The following is a 25,076-nucleotide window of genomic DNA, read 5'->3' as shown; positions in this document are numbered from 1 at the left end:
TTTTGATTCAATTCATTTTATTTAGAAAAAAAACACACAATGACCTGAAAGAATATTTACAAAAGACAACAACATTGTAATATTTAATGCATGTCATCGTTCAGTAGTGCAGTTACGTTTGTCATCAGACTGCCAGGGGATTAAACACAGCTGTGTTTTACAGCAGATGGTGCAAAGTAGGAACAGCAGACATGCATCCACCTAAAGAAACACTGTCCCGGGCACAACATGTCCACCAAGTCAGGCACGGTGACGTGTATTGTCAGCGATGAAACCAGTAGTTATTGTCTCCTGTAGTTTCTGTCTCTTGGTCCATCGCCGGTGTCCAACATGTCCATCTAGCAGACATTGTCGTACGTCCAGATGTTTCCACTACGAGCCGATTCCTTTCTCCACACACGAGCCTCTGCGGTGGTCTCTTGACGATGGCTCTCTGTGCGTCTGCTGGTAAAGATCCAGTGTGTAGTTCTGGTCCGGGACGTACATCAGGCCGCCGATGGAGTCCACCAAACTGTAAATGACCGCAAAGACGGTCAGCGCGGTTCCAATAAAGTACATCTTCAGGACTGCTGCCGCCATGGCTCCAGTGGGAGAGGACAATCGGCTGCAGGGAAGAGAAGACAAGAGAAGGTCAGTTAATTATTGCAGACTTCAGGAGATGTTTACCTAAAACTGGGCTTGGTAGTTCACGAGCAAGATAGCAAGAGGAGGGACGTACCTTAAAAAAATAATAACTCTCTCTTCAAAGGGACGGGCACTGACAACTCCTCGGATTGGAATTTGAAGGGCTACCGTCCGGCCATCATCTGAGCCTCACTGGTTTTTATCTTATTGTCTCTAAACTCTGATAAAATGCGGATGTGGATACAGGAATAACAGGAATATTAAGGAGAATTAAATGGGTTTGTTTGTGTATTGGCCAGAGACGCTACACACTGATCCTTGTGTGCTCTTGACAACATTTACATTGTCCTTAAAGGCTTGTGATGCATTTAATTACTGCAGAAAAAAAATACCTATTCACAGTCAACAATGCACCTAGTTTGGCTGAAAATGTTTGAGTGGCATTACATGTCTCCCCGTCTTTCCCTCTGTCTCTATGTAACCTTTATATATTATTATATACACTTTTTATATTCTTGAATGTGGAATATTTTCAATTTGTATGGTTTTAACCTCATATTTTGACATCTTGCCCGACATCTGTTCTAATTTATCATGGCATCACCAGGTTATCGTGTTGATAGATTCCACTTAAAACAGTGTGAACACAGATTTCAATGTACATTATAGACAGTATGGAGCACGAGTAAAAAAAAACATATTTACAGATATAGAAAGATGATTAAGTATTAGATAATTACTTAATTGATGATTTATGGAGAAGGGGGGGGGGGGGATTAAACAAGTTTGCACTTCTTCTCACTCCTGTTCGAATACTTTGATAAAATCATAAAGCGTTTAATGATATTTTTCTCCTCATCAGTTTGTAAGCAAAACTTTTTTCACTTCCCTCCCACTTGTTTGTATATTTTCCAAATAAACACAACGGAAATGAGAAACACAAAACAGACACTTAAAGAGACAGTGAAACCAGGACAGAGAACTTAGATTCAAAACCCAATGACCCACAACACGGCAACACAACGAAAGTGCGCGTGAATACTTGTGAAAGTAAAAGGTAAGAACACGTGGAGACACAAACTCACCACCACGAGCTCAGCCGATCCTCTTGTTTCTCCTTCAAACGCTGCTGTTGTACCGGGTGGTTTGTGTCACACGTTCGATTCCTGGATGTTGCACTCCGACGATCCTCATCGGATCTGCTTCAGCACGAGCAGTCTCGATCTCCTTCAGCAGCGCGGAGCTTCACTGGTGTGAGCAGCAGTGACATCATCACCTGAGACGCAGCAGCCGCTTCCTGCTTCTGCCCACACACCCCCCCCAGGGAAGTTCAGGACTTTCCACTCACTTGTGTTTTATAAGATCTGAACACAGCTTTGTGTATTTACGAGCCTCTTTCTACGCTTCTTTGATTTATATTTATTTAACATAAAATGGAGTCCCCCTGGCTAGCCCCAGCTAAAGGAACAAAAACAGTTTAAAACTAATCTGAATCTGTTTTGTTGTGGTGGTACTGTTGATTTTAAGATTCAGACATTTGCTTTTTATGTGGTTCTGGTGCAAAGGATTCGACTCTATCTCCTGCCCAGTTCTCGTAGCCTTTCTGTTGCCAACGACTATATCTGTAAGTTTCGTGGGAATCAACGACAAGAGAGATACGACATAACGTTTGATACCAGTCAACAGTTCATCTGAGACTGAACGTCAAGTATTCAGTCACAAATTAAATGTATTCAATATCAGATTTAGATTACAAAGAGGAACTGCCCTGAGGGTTTTTGTGGCACCAGTGTGAGCTATAGGGGAAGTTCCAAAATGTCCATGAGTCTGCCTTAACTGGGACTGAGTAGCACAAGTGGGAACAACCATGAAGAAACTGATCCAAACCCCTTCAGGCATTCTCTTTCTTGTGTCTGAACCTGTGCTGAGCCCCATGTTGTTTAGGAACATGCAGTGACAAAGATCCGACTGAATATCGGATATATCGATTTCAACTTTTGGTCCGAACTCGTCCAGACCCGTTCACACTTGTGGAACTCTGTAGAGACTCACAGCAGTAGATGACGATACAAGTTAAATCAGTCGTTTAAGAAACCAGTTATTAGAATCAGTTATTCGTTGTACTTCTTTTTGAGACTTTGAAAGTGGTATCTGAGGAAGAAAATACAATATCAATCACTTATAGTAAAAGTAAAGTAATTGTTTTATCTCCCACAGGATAAGAGGAGGTTGAAGAGCCAGGCACTGGTCTTGTCGCCCTCTGGTTAAGGACCAGTGAAGACAAGAGTGAGTAAAAGTCATTTAGCAATAAACAAAGTGTTTTTGCAACACATTAACTACACACACCCACACCCACAGCTTGATGTGCTTGCTCAGACCCGTTCCTACTCATCATTAAGTGATATGTGATTTAGTCATAAGCCAAAGTGGAGATTCCAGTGGAAATTCCACCACCATGTAGGATGAGCCCAGCAGATTAACTGTGCTGGTCCGTCTCATCTCACTTCACTTCCTCTGTGTCTTGGACCAGTTTCGGAGGAAGCTCTGTCACCCTCCAGAGAACCTCTGACGTCACGACAACTGTCAAAGCAACACTTCTGTGAGTTATGAGTCGACAACATGATAAGGACACGGCAACATGTCAGCTCAGACAGGCCCTGCACCCTGACTCACAACTCACACGGAACTCAAATGGTTTCTTCTGTGTGCTGAAGGATTCATACCTTGAAGCGTTTCGGCTTCAGAGAATCTGGTCTTGTGATTTCTTGAGATTAGAATCAAAGCGGAGAGTTGCGTAAGCAGCCTCTAGACCAAAACCTCGAACATGAGGTTGGAGCTCTGACTCACTTTTCGCAAACGGCCCAAAAAGTCTACTTTCCCAGCAGCAACTGAACGGCAGCCAATAGTTCATATTACAAACAGACACACTAACACACACACACATAAAATCCTTTTGTTTACATTTATCTTCCAGGACTTAGAATAGATGACACTCAAGCACAACAAATTATATGTTTCTATAGTGTGTATTCACTGTGGGCTGCATACACTGAAAATATGACAAAAGACTCTGGAAGCTCTGGTTATTTGACGCATTGATCCACAAAGTCAAGATCATTAATGGGATTAATTAGCACAATATATTGATTACCTGACTGACTTACACATTTTAATGCATAATAGTATTTAACAGATGCAATATGTGGAATAGAAACTAATCTATTTCCTCTTTTGAAAAAACAGAAAACTGCACTTTGGGGAAATCCCTTTACGCTTATGAGGTTTGGAAGCAATAAATCAGTGCGTCCACTAGATGGAAGTGTTTGACAGTTGTGGAAAGCAAATAAAGTCTCACGTGCTTCAGGTCTGAAGTGATGCTCTTACATCCGAGTGAGAATAGAGGTAGAGGTTATAATAGAATATGTGGAAATACACAAACGACTCTAAAGCGACAAACAACCTTTTTTTTCTCTCACCAGACTGGTTTTAGAGCATATGTGATGCTTTTAAATATCGTTGTTTTTGTTTTTGTATTTTTTTCTGTACCCATTGGGATAATGGTGTGTGTCCGTATCATAGACAATTACTTTTGAGAGACAGAGTCTGCACAGTAGTGATCATTGTAGGGTGCCGCAGGTTTTCGAGGTCTTTCAGATACATGGTCTCGACCAATCGTGAGTCAGTCCCAGTGTCAGCCCGTTTTAATTGCATCAAATGACTAATTTAAACCACCAGGGGGTGATCAAGACAATTTGACCACACTTCTGGGGAGCTGTCATGTGGACAGTCTTTATACATAGTCTGTGTTTTGTACTGTTTCTATAAATGTGTTTAATTAATTGAGTGAAAAAAAAATCTTGCGACAATCTTGGGCACATGTTACAAGTGTCGTTTCACAATCAAAACAAAAAAGCTTCACTTTCTCTTAAATTGTGTTATCTATTCTACATTCACTTTCAGTTAGTGACATTTTATTACATTTTACAACCAACTTTAGGTCAACCCCTGAACTCTGTTATCTTTAGCTTTTGTAGTTTCATGTTTAATCTAATCGAGATGAGCACTGGTTGGTCTCTGGGAAAACAGCTTCAGCTCCCGTGTGGGGGCCTCAGTGCGCTTTAGGGTGAATGTGCACAGAGAAAATAAGGTGGCGGACATTTTTCTAGCCTCAGTAACTCAGACTGTGTTTTTACTAACTGTCTTTAGAGAGCTTTTCCCCAGAGCCACAGAAAACAAGATGCAACTGTTCTCACAGGCCGGGTTGAACTCTTGAACCCGGCTTCTGCAGGTTTCAACAAGTTAATTACAAGTTTAATGACTTTAATGATGAAGAATTTCAGAGACCTAGAATGACTTTTACTTAATTGAAGATAACAAGTTATGTCACAGAGACGGAAGTTATGCTTTCACATAGCCAAGCTGAGTGACATCAATTCTCACCTGGGTGTTTGTACACTCAGTTATCAGTCTGGTCTTCTTTGCTGTTTTATTACAGTGTGCTTATATAAAATAGACTTAATAACTTAAATCTGTATTGCTTTCTAGGATTGTGTTGACTTTTTACGTTTCTATGTTTTTATTTTTTAGTGTCTTTCTTTTAAATTATGTGTAAAGTGTCTTTGAGTTCCTTAATAAGTTCTATACAAAAAGTATCATTATTATCGTTTAGAAGGAACTAAAACATAAACTAATTAAAAACAAGAAAAAATATCCCCTACTAATTTAAAAGTGTGTCAAATATGAAAGACTTTGACATAGTCCGTAATATTTAACATGTTTAAGACTATTTAAGGCCGAAAAATTCAGATTAATAAACTTCCGACATTTAAGGATCCCACAAAATAAAACAAAATGATAACTTATAAGGTGAAATTGAAATACACAGTGGTGCAAAATAATTTAGAGAACCTCGTATCTGTGGTACTATTGATTTAAACAAGTCACACACACACACACACACAGATTGCTCTTCTGTCGGGAATGCTCACCCTTGTGTTAAACCTTATGACTCTGATTTGTCTCAGCCCGTCAATGACTGCCGACCCTGTGCACATGACAGTCATTATGATTAAGTGGTTGAGTGAGTCTGAGGATACGCATGCACGTGTGAAACCTAGCGTGGGCTCCTCCCGTCACTCCTGCATGTGACACAAACCCAATAATGCCACAGATGACGCGGGTTCAAAGTGCAACCGCAGCGAGGATCTAAACTCAGATACGACAGCAGCATCACCACATCCATCTATTCAGATTACACAAACATTTCATTTTTTTTTTTCAGTATTAAAAGCCTTGATTTAAAGGGTTTGTCACGTGCACTGGGTGGGTGAGGGGTTTCCGTTAACACGTGTCGGGGAAGGCAGTGGGCTGTAAGTGGGGAACTTACTGGAGCCTCGGAGGACAGGCTAAGAGGATTTTCCATCTTAACGTCCCAGCAGCTGTCACAAACATTCAGGCACCTGGAGGTGATCCCTTCGAGAAGAGTGAGGGCCCCAAGTGTGTGTGTGTGTGTGGGGGGGGGGACCTCTTTAGATGAGGATCCTAAGTCGAAAACAACAGTTTCCCAAAATAGAACAATTCAACACAATCATCCCCATTTATAGTGTGTTTAAAGCTGTGAGTCAAAAAGACTATAGATGTGGAATCGTTGGTGCCGAAGTCTCTTGAAGTGCATTTGAATCCAGTTTGGTTATTATGTAACGCTGACCCTCTGGTGCTGGTCTGACCTCGGGCCTCTGGCTTTTCAGGAAGTGACATGGTTCCTCCGACGAGGCCCGCACAAACCAGGAGAAGCCAAACAAGCCGTGCCTGTGGCAAGAGGAGCTAAATTTACACGTTCACTGTTTGGTTTTGGAGACAAATACAAAAGTAACACACCACCATCTTCCTGCCCGAGCTGTAGGAAACTGTGCTGCTCTCATTTGCACCACGTGGCCAGATCCCGGTCATTCTACTGCAAAAAAAAAATCCTCTTTGTGAAAGTGACATGGTGCCGGTGATAGATAGAAAGCAGGATTAACTGATGCGTGGAGGGGAGGGGAGGGGGGGGGCATGGAGGGAGCCTCATGCATGGAGCACTCAGTGGGACAGTGCCGCTCGCTCCATTCAACTTGTGGAGGATTGCTCGAGGGCCACGGGGGCTTTATCCCACATGTAAGTACAGTGGCGTGTCCTGCGCCCCTTCCATTTCCCTCCGCCATCTCCTCCACTATTTCAAAGACATCAGCACGGCCGCCTCTCCACAACAACACCGCTCTGCTGCTACTGGCATCATTACCACAGCAACACCCTCTCAGTGGGAGAATCTCCTAGGTGACGCCCTCTATTGACACGCCTAGAGGTGGCTGGTGCCTTTTTGAAGGCAGGTGCATCCGTTGCAGGAGCAGAAGGAGTCGCCTGCCACTGGTTGGTCTTTTTTTTTCTGCTTTGCTCTCCGTCTCTGTGGGAACACCTGTGTATCTAGTCTGGAAGTTGGCGGAAGAGTAAACAGAGCAGGCCAAGGAATTCAGATAAGAAGATTACACAGGAATGGGGAGTTTACATTTTGTTTTTTTGTGCAAAATGTAACTTTGAAAACTTGCTAAACGGCTCATATAACAACAGGGATTTCAACTTTCTGCTGGTGGGACCCAAACGTGACCTTCAGCTGCTGGAAACCTTGTCTGTTTGAAGACAAGATAAACGGGTGAAAGGCTGCAAAGCAAAGCAAACAGGGGGACACTGGACTCAGAGACTGACCTTGGACCGAGGATGGAGGGGTATGGTTATGAGCACTTTACTGCAGAAGGAGAGAGGGAGAGCCAGGAAGCGGATAATCGGAGAATCGTGGGGGACACCCAGCTGCCACGTGGGAACGTTGGATCCCGGGAAGGGGAACAGTACCTCCGGCAGACCTCGCACGGCCATGGACACGAGACTGCAGCCCAGAGATACAGCGCCACGCGGATCCAGGCCGGCCTTGGCCCAGAGAGGTGAGCTACTGGAAAACACGAGGGAGAATTGGTCCCTTTCAGGTGTAACTCGCACTTTGTGTACGTTATTTGTTTCATAAGTGTGTCACAAACGAGTTTCCCGGCTGTTTGCTGTACAAATTTCCCTTGCTGTAGCGTTCATGTCTTTCGATCTCTGCAAAAGATGAGGATGCTTGGTCAGTTCTCTGATTGGCTGCACCTTTGTGACGCTGCACATGTAAATCAACTGAGGGCCACTGGGTCGGTTTACACGTCCACTCACACTCGCATTCAGATCAGCTTGCAAATACCCTCATGTTGTTTAGTCCCCTGCTCTACACGATGCACTTTACTCGTGAGATGTGCGCCGGCCTCGGAGATAGCACTCTAGTCTTGTGAGCAGATGGCCTCGTAAGAGAAGAAAAACAACAAAGCAGAGATGTTAAGTTGCCAGGTCCTATTTTTATCGTTGCTCCCCTGCTGCACACACACAACTCCACGATGCATCATCATCAAGGGAGGAGAGAGTGAGCGAGCGGCGTGCTGCAGGGCGGCTGAACAAGGCTGAATCGACCGCTCAGAATAGCAACAGTGCATAAAGGAACCAGTGACCGATATGTGCAATGGCCGACATTTAATTTGACGCAGACACAGGGCCGGGGACATGGATCCACCTCCAGGGACCCTCAGCTCAGATTATTAGAACAAGGGAGGACCAGGGGGAATGTTTTGGGTTACAGAGTAAACCTTAATCCCGACTCTGAGCCCTAATCCCTAACTTCTGACAGATAGGATCTGCCGTTCACCGGGCCATAATTAGCAACCTCATTACACAACACATTGTAAAGTATGATGTTACATCTTTATTTTGGTGATACTGCATGGAATATCAGTCTTATATCGAGGAGAATTGCTAAAAACACATTCTTGGTGTTCCTAAAGAGTAAAACACAAATCCGATTTCCCTCATTTCCCTGATAATTTGCTCGTAAAACCCTGTTATTTGCTGCGTGAGGCCGTGGACGAGGCGATAACAGACACTGACAGGCGTATTTTTAGTCAGTCAGAGAGCAGCAGTGAATTTCTTTTGTCAATAACTCATGCCAGCCATTTGTGCCGCCGACAGCTTGATAACCAGATCCGCGCGCTGACAGGACCGTCAAGCAATGTGAGCGGGACATGTGTGTGCACTGCATTCTGGGAAGGTTTTTATGTTGTTTGGCTTAAGTCAAGAGATTTACAACTATGATGAGGTGTTTTTATTTTTTTACAATGTTTTGCTTTGCGTACAAGTACTACATTTTTAAAAGATTACTTATTTATTTCCTCCCATCTTTATTTGCTTCCTTACTTCCTTTGTAATCAGATTCCCCAGCAGCAAATTACCAATATTGTCTTCCTGGTTTTAATTCCCTTAATTTCCTGCCTCTAAATATTTGTAAACACCTGAATTTTGGATTATTTTTCGGTATTAAAATAAAAAGAATTACATGTGATTCTTCTTCCTTCAGACAGCAAGGCCGCAGCCTCAGCTACGCTCTGTCACACGTGGCCACCCCCCCCCCCCCCCCCCCCCCGCACGCTCATTACAACTGTTATCATGTGAATAATGTGCCCGGCTCTGGCCTTTCACTGCGCTTAATCCAGTTTAGATGATTTGACTTGTGACCAAAATTCACAGCAGCACCTCTTGAATTCAACGTTACGTTTCTCTAAGTTAAAATAGGCATGAAGGTTTTTTTTATTTGAGGAAGGAAATCAATACGTCCTTGTCCTCATTTTTTCTATAGATCTGGGGAATGACTCAGCAACTTAATTTCCTTCTTTTGTAAAGTCGTCTGATACGTACAGCCAAACAAATTAGGATTTATTTATAATAAACCATTAAACACAAATAAAATTTTGAGAAAAACTGAAACAATCACAGTTAAATTTGAGGAAATAATCAGACTTGTTATCTTTGGAGTAAAAGTACTTCATCACAAATAAAGGTCGAGGTAGTATCAACGGAGTAAACACAAAAATATCAACCATACAAGTACTTGATCGACAGAAATACTGTTGGAAAGATAGAAAGTATTTTACAAGATAATGAGGTTTGAATGTTAAATCTTAAAAAGGAACCCACCGACCTAACTGCCTTTCTAATACTCTCCCTTCTCATTGGAGACTTCTGGAGTCTGTTTAAACAACAGACTCCAGAACAGTACTCAGTAGTACTCCTGAAAACTTGTAATCTAGCCCCGCAGGCCACGCGGCACGCTTTTAATAAAGGGCAATAAAGCACATGTCCTGTTTTTATAATACACTTAAGCACTTTATCTGGTGGTTTGCTGCTGCTGATTATCGACCTACAGGTGCTGGTGTACATTCATTTTAAATGTTGAGGTTTTACGCATTTCAACTTTTGTTTTATTGGTTGAACACGGCTTTTAGGATGTATTATTCTTTTGTTTTTAAGGGAACAGATTTTACTCACGTGTTTTCTATATATTGTGTGTCTGTGTGTGTGTGTGTGTGTGTTTGTTTTCTTGACCATGCTTGGGTGAGACAAATTCCGATCATTCTGAATCTTCATGTGAAAATACTCTAAGTGCATGTGCAAAATGTACCTTTTAAATTTAGTCCATGAATAATGGAGGCATTCAAATAAAGTACCTGAGTAATAATGTCCATTAATGCCACACAGACACAGTCTTCATGACTTCAGAGGAAATTACACTGACATACAACTTCCATAACCATAGTTAGTACTTACCTAAACCAAAACATAACCTTAACCTAGATTAAGTTTAGTAATTTCCTTACCCTCACCTAAATCTATACGTAAACCTTACCTTAACCTAGACCGAAGCTAGATCATAGTTACCACTTGCCTTACTCTAAATTCTCCCTTAACCTGACCTTGTCTTCATTATTTATTTTATCTATTAATAGAAAATTAAAGGTATTTATAGGGACTTGATTCTAAAGATAAGATAATCAGTCAGGGATAAACAACAGCAAAGTAATACTAGGTAGCATGAATTGTTTTATAATGTAAGGAGATATAAGAATAAGATGAAATACATATACCGATTAAAGATCTACAAAGGGACCCAGTGTAAACAGTAAGATCCTAACCAAACACACACACACACACCCACCAGGATGCAGCGGGTTAAACACGCCTCTGACTGGAGACAGGGGATGTGACGCTGCTGCTGCTCGTACATAACACCAACACACACTGTCTGCACACTCTCACACACACACGCGGACACACACTCTCCTCTCTCCACTTTTCATGCAGACCTGCACTTTCACGTCTCGGGGCCACGAGGTGTTTTCATCCACTTTGTCCTTCCAGGTAAAAACAAAAAATCCTCCTCCTCCTCTTCCACCTCCTCCTCCGCCCTCCTCTTCCTCCTCGGTGCTCGGTCCTCCAGCCCGAGTTCACACCGGGGGAAAGTTGCCTCCGTCCTCCCGTCAACGTGGGCATCGTCTCCTCGCTGCTACTAGCTAACGTTACCCGGTCCCTGGGTGGGTGTGGGGGGTGTGTGTGTGTGTGTGTGTGGGTTGGAAAACCAGACGTCGCCGGTTGTGTTAACGACGAAGCTGCAGCGGTTTTATTATCACGCGTTTCTTAGCTCGATGAGAGAAAAGCTGCGAAGTGTGAGGTTCGCTCCCATGTCTAGTTTCTTCCCAATGCGAGGCTCGAATAACCGCTGCTAATGCTAAATGCTAACGCTCCACCCCTCCACATGTCTGCACGCAGCTCTGCCCCAGGAACTTCACGTGGGTGCGCGACTTCTTCTTCTTCTTCTCTCGCACATCTGCACCAGATGTGTCAGCTTTACGCGATGTCTATTTTAGTAAAAAACACTAAACGAGCTAGCATCGCGGCTGTAGCCACATCAGGTGTAGCCGCAGAGTTAAGTCACTGTGTCAGCATTACAATGTTTACTAATTTATAATTCAGCATTCTTGTTTTGTTGCTAAATTAGCCTTTTTAAATGTATAGTCCACGTGGTTGCATGTTACTCCAGCCACGTTAGCAGCTGGCCGATGAAACGCTGTTAGCATAACGGGTACTTTTAATGATACTGTCGTGGTATTTCCTTCAAAACAGCTGTTATCTATATAGAGCTTCGCGTGGTTTGGTTTTCTACACGTTTATTTAACTTCCCTGGCATCCAATGTTATAGATAATAAAGTGCCACCACGCGCTTTGCCCTGCTGACCATCTCAGATCGATTCGTCATCACTCAGCATCAACCTGCATCCAGCACATGCTGCTGGAAAGGAGCCCCACGCGCAGCCTCGATCGCGCCACCAAGCTCCCTTCAGAGTTCTGGCTAATTTATGTTTCTCTCCGTCCTCATGACTAACTTAATCACATTAGTAACATATCATTGATTGTTTAGCATGTGGCGGGAGCTTCTCCTCAATTCGGCTCGTGTTTAAAACTCTAAACACAATGAAGTGCTGTTGAATATCCACTTTTAGCGATGGGTCTCCTGCTGTCGTTAAAATGCATTGAGGCTAACGTTAGCTTAAATGCTAACGCTGCTGTGATGATGTGATGCGACTGAAATGTGACAGATGCTAACACGGATTATCAGCTGTAGCATTGTTGTGGTTGTTGTTGTTGTAGTGTGTCACTGTAAAAACAAAGGTGGGTCAAGTGTGTGTGTAGCTAATGTTTGCTAGCTTCTAATTAAGTAATGTAAACAGACAAGTCATGAATCATGTATTTAATTCATTTTACATTATTAATCAGGCTCAACTTTATTTATAAACCATGCGCCACCGGCCTCAGTAGTCCGGGTAGAAGTCAGTGGGTCACCCGGACATATTTCACCGGGACACTCGGTCGTGTGGGGACTCCTGCTGCGTTTGTTGAAATCGTGTTGTTTCCCAATGCGACAGATTTATGAACTGTAAACAACAATGGTTATAATCTGATGCAGCGATATTTGGGATTTATCTTTATTATTTAGCTTTGTGCACAGCAGGGTTGTCTGTTTCAGATTTGAAGCTCTACACAAATGTCTGCACGAAAACCTAAAGTTATAAAAATACCTATACAGCAACTTTTGAAAATCATAATGTCAACAAGACTGTTAAATACTTCATTCACGTATGAATCATAAGAAGAGAAAGGGTCAAGAATGTAAAACAGAATAAACAATAAACCCTTTTATAAGACAATTATAGCGTTAACAGTAAAGCAGAGTTCATTATCTGCTCGGCACAATTTGAGTCTGGACTTTCTCCAGATTTCCAGCAGGAGATTCTGCGCTCACACTCTTAACATGCAGCCCCTCTGGCGGATGTCAGGATCTGAAAGCAGCTTAACACAGTTTAAGGACACACGGAATAAGAGTCCATGTCCTTTGGTTTAGCTTGTGGTCACGATATGCTCCCTGGAGACACACAGCAAGCTGTGTAAAGGGGATGCACAGTCCTTGAGGGTGTCTGACCGGGAGCTCATCACACCTTTCCTTTAGTGATAGACAAGAGCACGAAGGGGGGGATGCTGATTTCTCTCCAGCACCGTTTTTGTTCTCTCCAGCGCCCTTAAGAGGCCTTTTGTCAGCACAGGATTATCACAGGACCGTTAATGCTTTCATAAGAGGAGGAGGAAGCATCTGGCACCTGCTCAGCAATGGGCGCTCTGACCTGATGGTGCTTGAGGGATGCTGCTGTTTCCATGGTTATGTCTTCCTGTGAGAAGGTCATTAAAGCTCTGCCTGCGAAGGGGACGTCTAGTGTTCTGTTCTGCCGGAGCATCCTCGCGCTGTCTGTGAGATGAGCGTCTGTGATTTTTAAGCTGTACAGTTGATTTGAAGTGGCCTCTCCCTGTTATTTGGCAGCATGGCGGATTACCTAATCAGCGGCGGCACAGGCTACGTGCCTGAAGACGGACTCTCGGCCCAGCAGCTCTTCTCGATCGGAGACGGCCTCACGTACAAGTAAGTTTCCTTCTTCAAAGACTTGGAACTTTTTTCCCTTTTTAAAAAAATGTCTTGTTCAGTAATCAAATCAATTCATAGTGAGGTCTCCTGATTTTTTTTTTTTGAACCTCACCTCCGCGCAACGGTGGGTGACGTGTTCGCACAGTGCTTTGTAATGGCCAACGCATTTTGAACCAGCAGATCTGACCAACAGTGCGTTGTCTCCGACGGTCAAACGGCTGAAGAGCTATGCTCTAAAGGAGATGGGTTGACTTACAAGTGAGTAAAACAAGTCATCTTCCAACTATTTTGAAACTGTGCCATTTAAAAGCCTTTGTGTCTCCGAATGGTGAATTCAAAAGGGGGAAGCAAATGACTGTCCTAACTCTACTTTGAGACAAACCAATATCAAAATCTGAATCTGGAGTCATTCGAAGTGCATGAGATCAGAAGACAAACTGAGTGCTCGTCGGATCGCTCGACCTGAACTTGGTCATAAGGCTGAAATTTGCTTCCAGTAGACGCTACCGCATAATTAGCTTCAACTAACATCACAATGCACGATTTGTCCTGTGTGCATGATGGAACAGCTTGTGCACTTTCTTTGTGACACTTTGCATTATTAAAGGTGCTAATTAAGAGCTGATTGCTCACATTCTGGTGACACATGCTTTAAAAATCATCACACGTTCTGCCTAAGATAATTTTCGGAACAAATCCATAATTATAATAATTGCAATAATTATTGACAAGCAAATGGTCCATCTCGGGTGTAGTGGCTGTTGGACACATAAGCATGAAGCATGCCTCTACTTCTTACCTTTTTGATTTTGCTGAACTAAAACCTTTTTTTTCCAAACGTCATGACTGTGCTTAACTCCTGAATGTGTTTTGCCACAGGTGCTGCCACGACAGGGGTGGGGAACCTTTTTCCAATCGGGGGGCCATTTCAGTTTTCTTAACATCCTTCACGATCCAAACTAAACTGGGAAATCCATACATTGCACTTAAACTTTCTCTCTAATACGAGTTGTCCAAGTTTGGGTCAGTCAGTGTTCGAGCGAAACTCATGTAAACTTCATGTAAATGGTGGTTGGAAACAATCCTCAGGACATGCCACCAGTACGAGCGTCGAGCTTGTTGTCAGGCACATCAGCTCAACACTCTCCCGAAACCAAACGTTTGAGGAAGTTCTGCAAACTCACCTGTGTACTCGGAAGCCTTTTATTCTTGCAGAAATGGAAAACGCTGAGCGTTTGCACACAATGTACGTATCTTTATTTTACTTTATTTTTAGCAGCTGCAAGAGGCACCTTCAGATACTAAGCTGCCTGCTCACTCACCACAAATGTCTCTGTCAGTTTGTGGTCTTGTGAAAGTTGCCAGACTTTACTGTAGAGGATTAGTGTCCAAGTTCACCGTGTCCAGTTCGGCTGCATTTTTCCAGCCAGTCAAGACTTTTTCACCATTTTGAGTTTGAGCACACTCGTAATAGTTTTTACCCTTTTCTTGGAAAGCGTGATCTTCCACATCTACTTGTCTTGCAGCTCCATTGTACTTGTCAGCGATGACGTGTAACCATGTATCATCTTCCCCTGGCCGTGACCTGACAGGCTCACCAGCCAGAGGGACATTCTTCATGTTCTTTTAAACATTGCTATTGTCAAAGTTTAACTTTTTCCGTTAGTTGTTCTCAGCCAACAAATCTACATTTTAAAAGTAAGTCAAGCATAGTCTTCTAAATCTTTCCCTGTAAGCAATGCTACTCCTGCTCCGTAGCAGCTAATCGATTGGAAAACGTAACGTTGTTTGAGTGTGGCCACGTGTGATTGAATAACAGCCGCCAGACTTTAATCAAGCGCATCACGACCAAAGGAAATGCTGTGCACATGATGCCCGGAATTGACATCATGTGAAGCGCAGGAGGAATTGGAGTGAATGGGTTTAGTCTCAGGATGAAAGAGGCCGTACAAGCCGCTTGTCCTGTGTTTCAACCGTTTTATAACATTAATAAGATTTCAGATAACGGCGAAGCAGTTGAATATGATAGTGTTTCACTGGCACAGATTGGTGTGCCTGACCGGGTCACCTACATGTTTCAGCTAACCCACATTCTTTTATAACTAAACTCACACATGGTCATGAGCTGTACACACTGTAGTTTGCCTAGCTCACATTTTAAAATCCTTACAGTCAAGTTCCCTGGCAGAGAGCTCCCATTAGACCTTGATAATAGAGTAGTGTAAACCTAATGGGTGTGTCACAAGCACAGATGTATGATTATTTAATTTTTTTACTCATGGAACAGAGCAGACAGTGGCAGTTATATTCCTTCTGCCGACTGTAGCTTGCCTGTCTGCTTTTGTTTTGACACACAAACCAAATAAAATGGTTGACTTCAGATGTTCAAATGTTAATCATTGACCCCGACCATCATTACCTCCGCTAAGGAGTTAATGCTTTCGTTTGTTTGTCTCTTAGTTCGTCCTAATTAAACTTTCTTTAATATTTTGAGATGTGTTGTATGGTGTGGATTATCTGCACTTGGGAATCTGGGTGCCATACTTCTAAATGCTTTTTGTGGGTGTGGACACACTGTACTTTAGAACAGACTCTAGAAGCAGGTAAGACCAGTTGTGGCAACGTTTTTTCCTTTTATATAAATCTCAACCATCCTACAACACTATAATAATCTCCAAGCCTGTGTTTCAATAACATTAACAAAGCCGACTGATTGAGCTCTTGTGGAGCACTGACCCCAGAGTCAGTAGACTCGGCCTGTGTGCTGCAGCTGAGGTTTGCGGTTGCTGCTAAATGCTGGCAGATGTGTGCTGGGCCTCCTACTCGACCTTTAACGTTTCGTTTGGGTTTTAGAAACGATGGGAAACAAACAGGACTCCTCCCTCGCAGCGTCCCCATCAAGTGTGGATATTTCAGACTTGTTCCTCTTCCACACCCACCACAAAGAAGATGAGGCTGTCAGCAGAGTACTTCTCATATGTCAAAATCACTGTCGTGAAAATGTCTATTTCTCCCCCTCCCACTCTCGCATACACCCGCCCTGCTCACCATTTACCTAATTATCTCCTTGAAGTTTCCTCATCAGATTGCTGAGGTACAAAGCTGCCCTCATTCCTCCATCTGTCCCCATCATGAACTCGCACCTATCTGCAAAAGTCTCGAGTGCATAGTTTGGTTGAAAAACCACACATCATACCTGTGGCTCATTCCTGCTCATCCAGTCGTCTCGCTCCACCTCTCATTTGCTTCTAGGGCCACGTGTCAGTAAAAGACTATCTTTATGAAAGTGCTTGTGCAGCACAGGAAATCCTGAAGTCATCAACTAGAAAAAAAAATATTGAATTACACCCTGATGACAGTGGTAGAAGAAGAACTCAAACATTTTACCAAAGTAACAGTACCACATTAGGTTTTTCTACTTGAGTAAAAATGAAGTACTGCTTTTAAATATACCTGCTGTGCGTAGCCTGTTCCCTAAGCAACGGCCTATTACATCAGCAACTGTGCAAACAGTACAAAAAAACGTGCAGTAACATAGTAAATGTACTTGGTTACAGCCCCCCCCCCTCCCTGCCTGATGCCAGCTCTTGATCACTGTCAGAAGTTTGTCTGTTTTGAGTAATGTCTTTTTTTTGTATTCGTCACATTAACATCTGTGTGGTTTTCAGTTGCGCCTCACATTTATCCACTTTTAAGTTCCTGTGAATTCACCCTCTTTGAAATATTGAGAAACTGTTTCAGTTTCCTGCTTCTCTTTGATCTATTTCATACAAAACAGCGTTGATGATCTTTCAGGCCTCTCAGTCCTAAGTTGTGAGCATTACCACATGCATCTTCTTTGTCTTTCAGTGACTTCTTGATCTTACCCGGCTTCATCGACTTTACATCAGATGAAGTGGTGAGTACACAACCGAAATGCAGTTATCCGAGAGTATGATGATACCTCTTTCCCACTGAGGCGGCGCAGGGGCCAGTTTGAAGCCAGTGCCCGATCTAGAAACCAGTTCCACAGCCAAAGAACTGGTTCCAACTCTGCGCTGATGTACAAGAAAGAACCTTTTAGGTCAGGGGCCTGGGTGCAGGATTATCACGACCAACGCAAACATTACTCGACCACCATTTTTAACTCTAAGCTCCGAAACCAGCACCAGGTTCACCTCTGTTGGTTCTATGAGGTCTGTTATTATTCTAGAAGATTGTTGCAAGTACGTCTGTGTCGAGATTTAATGGGTGTTCTTGAAGAAGCCAATCCTCTCTTCAGTTCTGCCCCCGCACCCCTCGTGATGATGAAGTGGAGCAGTGTCGGCAGACAGGCCATTCCTGGCAGAGCCACTTCCTAAACCATCAGCCTTATTACAGTCGACTCTTTTTATTTCTTCCCTTTTTGAACAAACCTCTCCTTTAGACCTCAGGATTATTTTGGTAACCGCAGCTCTGACAAAAATAGATTTGTTTTTGAGTAAAACCGTCACTCTCTCTCCTCCTCGCTGCCCTGCTATTTCAGCCTTCTGTGGTCACCCACTGGCTGCTCCTTCACTCTCAGGTTTACATCTGTGTCTGGTCGGCTGCTCATCCATGTCTCTTGGCAGATGACGGCAGAGTTAATCTCCCGGGCACATTAAATCCCCCCCCCCCCCCTGCTTTGTCAATTCTAGAGGGTTTTTAATTTAATTGATATCTCTAATCTCCCGCTGTTCTCCAGCTCCTTTGCGTTAACTGTGCGAGCTGCTTGTCTAACTCAATGCGTTCTCATGGGTTAGAGTCTCAGCGTGGCCTAGTTTTTCACCGGCTGGTTGACCTATTGAAGCTTAAAGAAAAAGAATGCTTCCAGATTTGGCCTCAGTCCCTACTTTGAGTTGAGAAGTGAAATAATTTCCACACACAGCAGCCCAGTTAGGTTGGCGTTCACTCTGTGAAACAACGCCACGTGTTAGAGGAGCTGTTGTGGGAAATTCCCTGGGGCCGTGATGTTCTGGACATGTTTTCCCAACTCTCGGGTGAATGTAGCGGGTTAGTGCCGTTATGCTCTCTAGATGGAGAAAGTGCTCTCAGGTGGTTTTCTCTTGCCTTCCCCATGGACCTGTGAGAAAAGAGGCTCGTAGCCTCCATAGTTTATGTCTGAAACAGATAAGGAGTAAAAACTCAGACATTTTAGGTCTCGTATGCTGGTTTGTTTTTCCCATGTGCTATGGAATGTCATTATTTTCACTCCCTCCAGCTGAAGATAACAAAAAACTGTCACTGTTATGGGAATCGGTGAAAAGAGACAATTCAATCTGGCTGTGGGAGAGGCTGTAGCAGGGCTCGTTTTCAGGTTTACTTCCCTGAGAGTGACTCTGAAGACTCACTGGAGCAGAGTCTCCTCTACTTTTTATAATTGAATTTTAAAAGAGTAAAGGAAGTGGTCTGATAACCTGAATGGTCGTTTACCTCTGCCAGGGAAGTTGCTTTTGTCTCATTAACTACCCAACTGGTTTACATAGATTGTTGTGGAGGGATGGGACATGAACCACAGAAGAATCAATCAAATATTGGTGTGGATTCAAATCAGGCCTCATCGCTTCACTGGAGTCTGGAAACTGGTTTTGTAGTTTTTGCATAATCCCTTGAACGAACAAACAAACAGACACAGGTGAAAGTACAACCTCTAATGGAGGGGATAAACCCTTAAAGACACACCAAAGCCAATATGTATTACTCAAAATGGGTCTGTCTCATAAGTCTGTAAGTGAACTTACTGGCCTCTTGTTAATTGAGGTTTTTGTGTCACTGAAATGGATTTTATACATTTAACGCTTTGAAACCACAGTAGAGTCCTGTGCGTTTGTCTAGTTCATCCTGCCCCCTAGTGGATTATATGTGAAATGTCAGAAACGCACTTCAATGTGCATTACTGTCTTGTTCTTGTCTCCAGGACCTGACATCCGCACTGACCAGGAAGATCACCCTGAAGACCCCTCTCATCTCCTCCCCCATGGACACCGTCACAGAGTCGGCCATGGCCATCGCTATGGCGGTAAGATGACACTTCCCCAAAACTGCAATTGTGGAAAAGATAATTCCTTAATTTCATCATCCTATAATGTATTTATCCTTCTTTTTTTGAATTTTGAATCTGGCAGCTAATGGGAGGCATCGGCATCATTCACCACAACTGCACGCCAGAATTTCAAGCCAACGAGGTCCGCAAGGTCAAGGTAAACAAAGATTACCCCTCATAGCAGATAACTACTTCATGTTGTTCACTCATTGCGTGTTGTTTGTTTACTTACTTATCGTGTAGTATTCTTCTGTTTGTATACCACTCCTCAATTATCATTGTGTGTGTATGTGTGTTCTTTGGCTTGACACTGCTCCTGTATAAATCAATGGGGACACAATTACAATAATTTAAATACTTATGTTTGGTTTTGTCTTCCAGAGGTTTGAGCAGGGTTTTATCACAGACCCAGTTGTGATGAGTCCGCGCCACACGGTGGGGGATGTGTTCCAGGCCAAAGTTAGACACGGCTTCTCTGGTATTCCCGTCACAGAAACTGGCAAAATGGGCAGCAAACTGGTCGGCATCGTCACCTCCAGAGATATCGACTTTCTTTCTGAGAAAGACCACAGCAAACCTCTGGAGGAGGTGTGTATCTGTCCTTTCTTGTCTCCAATGTACATCAGTTGCAATTTGTTTTTATTGGCATCCCTAGTAATTCTTACATTCATCTGGGCCGATGATCTTCTAGGTCATGACTAAGAGGGAGGAGCTGGTTGTGGCTCCAGCCGGTGTAATGCTGAAAGAAGCTAATGATATTCTGCAGCGCAGTAAAAAAGGTGAATATATGTTTGTGCATGAATTAAGCACGTTTTCAGCTTGAAGTATTTAAAAATGTGATTTATCATCCTGTCGTTCATTCTCTCTGTGACCAGGCAAGCTTCCCATTGTGAACGATAACGACGAGCTGGTGGCCATTATTGCCAGGACAGATCTGAAGAAGAACAGGGATTACCCACTGGCGTCCAAAGACTCACGCAAACAGCTGCTCTGTGGCGCCGCCATCGGCACCAGGGAGGACGACAAGTACAGACTGGACATGTTGGTGCAGGCTGGAGTGGATGTTGTTGTACTGGTGCGTGTTTTTAGACCTTTAAGAATAGAGTTTTTAAATATTTGAATTTGAAAATGATCCTAAAGCCCTAAAATGTTGCCTCCTCAATGAATCTTTCTTGTCTTTATCATAACACACTGAATTTACTTTAATCATAATGTTTTTGCATTTCTAGGACTCCTCACAAGGCAACTCGGTGTATCAAATCAACATGATCAATTATATTAAACAGAAGCATCCAGAGTTGCAGGTGGCCGGAGGAAACGGTGAGTTTGTTGTTTCTGTTAAAAACTAGAATTTCTCTCAGAGGGCGAATCTCCACCAGGATCAATATTTTCCTTAGATTTAATCAAGCTATAGTTTTTGCATAATCCTGCTGACAAATGGAAGCACAAGGGTGAAAACAGAAATTCCATGGCGGAGATGATCATGTGCCTATGGATGGAATAAGGACATTTATTATGTAAATGTTTTTATTATATCCCTCAAATCAAATTCTTCATTTTCTGTTTGTCCTCCTGCAGTGGTCACAGCCGCCCAGGCCAAGAATCTGATCGATGCTGGTGTGGATGCGTTGAGAGTGGGAATGGGCTGTGGCTCCATCTGCATCACACAGGAAGGTACTGATCTGTTTTACTGTCACGGCTTGTTTCATCTTTCTCATTGTCTGAAGACCTGGTACCAAGTGAGCACTGGCCCATTTACATATAGGAATACAAATATTAGGAAGTTGTTGTATGATTTTATTTATAAGAAGCACAAGAAGAAGGAAAGAGGTGATCAGTCGCTACCAGTAACAAGTACCCTGAGACCACTCCTAGTTGTCATGGTGATCTACCAAGGCTCCGAACTGGGTTGCCATGGGGACGGGCCTCTGGTTCTCAGACTAGCTCACGTTCGTCAGCGAGAACAGAAGAGACACGTTTCAGCTAAAAGGACATGAACCTGAAGTGTCTCAGTGAAATGGACGCTGCGTTCTGCTCATCCTGCATCCCCCCCCAGCACGCTGTGGGATTTGTTTTCCATGGCCATCGTGTTAAATGATTGTTTCTCTCCCTTCCAGTCATGGCGTGTGGGCGGCCCCAGGGGACCTCCGTGTACAAGGTGGCGGAGTACGCCAGGCGCTTCGGCGTGCCGGTCATTGCTGATGGTGGCATTCAGACTGTGGGTCATGTGGTGAAGGCTCTTTCACTGGGAGCGTCTACTGGTGAGATTCAGACACACACACTGCAGTGAGGAGGTCAGGTTGGCTAATACGAGAACGCAGACATGACTCTCTCTCTCTCCTGTCTCCCACACCAGTTATGATGGGCTCCTTGCTAGCGGCGACCACTGAAGCCCCAGGAGAGTACTTCTTCTCGGACGGCGTGCGGCTGAAAAAGTACCGCGGTATGGGCTCCCTGGACGCCATGGAGAAGAGCACCAGCAGCCAGAAACGCTATTTCAGGTACGTTGAGAGGTCACGAGTCATGAAAAGGCCAAATTGTGGCATCGTTTGCTGAATTTACAGTGTGTGACCACTCGGGGAGAGTGTGTAACTGTGTGATGTGTTTTCCACAGCGAGGGCGACAAGGTGAAGGTAGCCCAGGGCGTGTCGGGCTCGGTGCAGGACAAGGGGTCCATCCACAAGTTTGTACCCTACCTGATAGCTGGGATCCAACATGGCTGCCAGGACATCGGGGCCAAGAGTCTCTCGGTCCTCCGGTGAGTAGTTTGTGCTTTGGTGGATTAATGGTTACAATACAAATGTCAACTTTTTCTTGTTATATTGAAGAACATTTGTGTCTTTCTCAGTTCCATGATGTACTCCGGGGAGCTGAAGTTTGAGAAGCGAACCACGTCTGCACAGGTGGAGGGAGGCGTCCACGGTCTCCACTCGTAAGTGACACAAACACATTTGGTGCTTTTAGATCGAACATTTATTCTAACTGCTAATAAACAGCTTTGCTCCAGATAGATGATTGACGTTAGCAAATAGCTGGAAGTGAAAGTAAAGTCACTCTATAGTAAAACAAACAAAGCAACTAAAACATTGATGTTTTTAGTGTATTTACTTGTTTTAATGATTACATTTTGTTTTATACTTTTTAATCTATGTTGTTTCATTGCATCACTGATATATATCTAGTTTTTCTATATTATATTCATTATTATTTTCTGCTGGGAAATGTGGAGGGTGCCGTTGTCAACCTGGTTTTTATATATTCGAGCAAATGCTGATCTTTCTTCCATGTTTCTTCTTCTTCTCTTCCACAGTTACGAGAAGCGGCTCTACTGAACAGGGGGGAGGTGGCCGGAGTGAACATCGGCTGGTGCACGTGAGCACACTCGATCTAACAATGTCCAACACGTTAATGAAAAAAAAAAAACAACCTGTTACCACCCACTGCACCCCCTCTGGCCCCGCTCCTCCGTGCTGTATCCACTGCTGCTCTCTCTCCGGTCTCGGGGAAGGAAAGACGCCCGGTAGCGAAGTGAGAATCATCGAACTGACGCCGACTGTCTGGACACCTGGGATGTTGGACTCACGAAGCGGCGCATCAGGGTTTTCAGAACGACATGCACACCTGTATCTTGAGTGCGCAGCCTGATCCAGATTGTGTCTGTGCGTGTGAGATACTGACTGTCTGAATGGAGTGTGAGTAGTGTGCGTGTGAGAGATATAGTTTAAACGTGTCCTCTCTTTGTCCCCTTATTATAATTATCATTATTATTATTATTATTGAGTCTAAAACAGCCATGGTACAGTTTCCATCAGCATTTATTTTTATTTCCGGCTTCCACGCTGACCAGCAGAGCTCCCTGTCGGAAGTTTCACGGAACCCCTTTCGTAAACACACGCGTTGGTGTGCAGAAGACAAGATGAAGCACTTGTGTGTATGTGAATCATGGCAATCCTCCCTTTCTTTTCTCCCTTTTTTTTTTTTGCGTTTATACGTCATAACAGATTTAAGCTACTCAATCAACGGTAGCCGCTTCTGTTTCGGTGCGTATTGTTTACTTTGTGTATCGTGGATCGCGAGTTGCGAGCCATTTGGCCGATTGCACTCATGCTGGCTGCGTCATTTCCTCCACCGTCCCCTGAAACCAGTCGATCGATCGCCAACCCCCAGTCTTCAGCACTGTGGACATTTCATTCTCCCCCTCAAAGACATGTCGAGCCAAATAATCAGCGTCCTCTCTCAGTGCGTTGTGTTCACATGTTGAGCACGGAAGGGACCAAAAAGCTGAGGATCAGGTTTGTTTAAAAGAAAACAAGCTAAAGTGTGTCAATCAATAATAGTAAATAACGAAGACAATGATCGTTTCTCTGCTCTTTATTTGAAAACTTTTAGATCGGACTTTCTATTTAACCTGATTAGTCTCCGGGGGCCTTGAATTGAGCATGAAGGGTTTTTGATATGCATGTTAGATTTTTCACGAGAAGCCAGACATGGCTGTATTTATATTCTGCTCAATTGTAATTGCATACATACTGCCAAGTGTTTTGACACTTCCTTCTGACACTCTCTTCTTTTGTAACTTCAAAACCAAAATCCGCACAAGATGTCGCTTGTTTTTTCGTTGTGACTCGTTCATTCCTGCGCTCTCTCACAGTAGGTTCTGTGTGACAGGCTTATTTTTTTTCCTGTTTTTGTTTTTACCAGAGATATGCCTTGAAACAGGGATGGATACAGGCTGCAGATGACAGCTCGGTGAAAATGCATAATGCTACACACCCTCGCTTCCTTTTTTCTTACTTTGTAACAGTCATCGCTGTGTGTTGTTTTCATTCAGCTGATGTAGGAGTAGGCTTTTTTTCTAACATTTCATACTGGTTGTCCTTCTTGCCAGCTGTATTTCTTTCCTTCTTTTTTTTTTTTAAATAAAACCTCCCAGAGTGTTAGAGTTCAGTTGCTTTCGCTAATGTACGTAACCCTGCACAGGGTTCACTCGACAAACAGAGGTGGAATGAACCGCGAAAAAATGTACATGGAAATATATGAAAAAATATATATATACACATCTATATTCAGTTGAATGACTGCTGCTTGTTCTCAGTCTCCCACCTAAAGACATAATTCAGGTTCTTTTAAAATGTCTTATTTGTCAGGAACTGAGTCCTGCTCGTCCATTTAAAAAGCCCAAACAGATTAAGATGTTAGTGTTACACTTTCTATGATATAAACTCATAATGACGTGCAGTTAAAGCCTCTGCAACCTACAGCCAAAACCCGAGATCAAGGGCTTTTTAGATGGACAGAAAAAAGTCAATAAATAAAGTTTTTTTTTTTTTTTTTTTTTTTCAGGAGTATCACTTCAGAACATGTTTACTGTAATAAAACTCAACAAGAGGAAGGTTACTTTTTGCTGTTCAATATGTTTAAGAATAAATAAATAAAACTGCTTTTGGATTACTGTCTTCTTTAACCAGGAGCTGTCATGTGCCCTTCCGGGATATGAAGTCA

General features: G+C 43.3%; 1 protein-coding gene and 1 long non-coding RNA gene across 7 annotated transcripts; one reads left to right on the top strand and one right to left on the bottom strand.

Moving 5' to 3' along the window:
- On the bottom strand, nt 1-7,379 carry LOC133948684 (uncharacterized). Of its 2 annotated transcripts, XR_009920087.1 has the most exons (3): nt 7,363-7,379; nt 1,710-1,927; nt 1-604 (listed from the first exon to the last, which is right to left on the bottom strand). It is a non-coding gene; the product is annotated as an uncharacterized LOC133948684 (long non-coding RNA). The 2 variants fall into 2 exon arrangements; XR_009920086.1 differs by lacking the exon at nt 7,363-7,379 and having other exon boundaries at nt 1,710-2,233.
- A 3,396-nt stretch (nt 7,380-10,775) lies between these two features.
- impdh1b (IMP (inosine 5'-monophosphate) dehydrogenase 1b) lies at nt 10,776-25,015 on the top strand. 5 transcript variants are annotated; one of them, XM_062382602.1, is made up of 16 exons: nt 10,776-10,923; nt 13,433-13,531; nt 13,715-13,792; nt 17,384-17,432; nt 19,449-19,550; nt 19,657-19,731; nt 19,956-20,162; nt 20,266-20,353; nt 20,450-20,649; nt 20,804-20,894; nt 21,153-21,248; nt 21,692-21,835; nt 21,931-22,075; nt 22,189-22,332; nt 22,423-22,506; nt 22,885-25,015. In XM_062382602.1, the coding sequence occupies exons 2-16, from the start codon at nt 13,434-13,436 to the stop codon at nt 22,904-22,906; spliced, it is 1,623 nt and encodes a 540-aa protein (XP_062238586.1). In that variant the 5' UTR covers nt 10,776-10,923; nt 13,433; the 3' UTR covers nt 22,907-25,015. The 5 variants fall into 5 exon arrangements, with proteins under 5 accessions (XP_062238586.1, XP_062238585.1, XP_062238582.1 ...); XM_062382601.1 differs by having other exon boundaries at nt 13,712-13,792; XM_062382598.1 differs by lacking the exon at nt 10,776-10,923 and adding an exon at nt 11,140-11,355 and having other exon boundaries at nt 13,712-13,792.
- The last annotated feature ends 61 nt before the right edge of the window (nt 25,016-25,076 follow it).

This window comes from Platichthys flesus, chromosome 23 (assembly GCF_949316205.1).
Source record: "Platichthys flesus chromosome 23, fPlaFle2.1, whole genome shotgun sequence".
NCBI lineage: Eukaryota > Metazoa > Chordata > Actinopteri > Pleuronectiformes > Pleuronectidae > Platichthys > Platichthys flesus.
This window is presented reverse-complemented; position numbering and strand designations above follow the sequence as displayed.

Coding starts and splice junctions, on each gene's coding strand:
- impdh1b (XM_062382598.1), top strand. CDS start 11,288: ATGCTAAATGCTAACGCTCCACCCCTCCACATGTCTGCACGCAGCTCT. Junction 19,551..19,656: donor CCATGGCCATCGCTATGGCG/GTAAGATGACAC, acceptor TGAATCTGGCAG/CTAATGGGAGGCATCGGCAT. Junction 22,076..22,188: donor AGCCAGAAACGCTATTTCAG/GTACGTTGAGAG, acceptor TGTTTTCCACAG/CGAGGGCGACAAGGTGAAGG.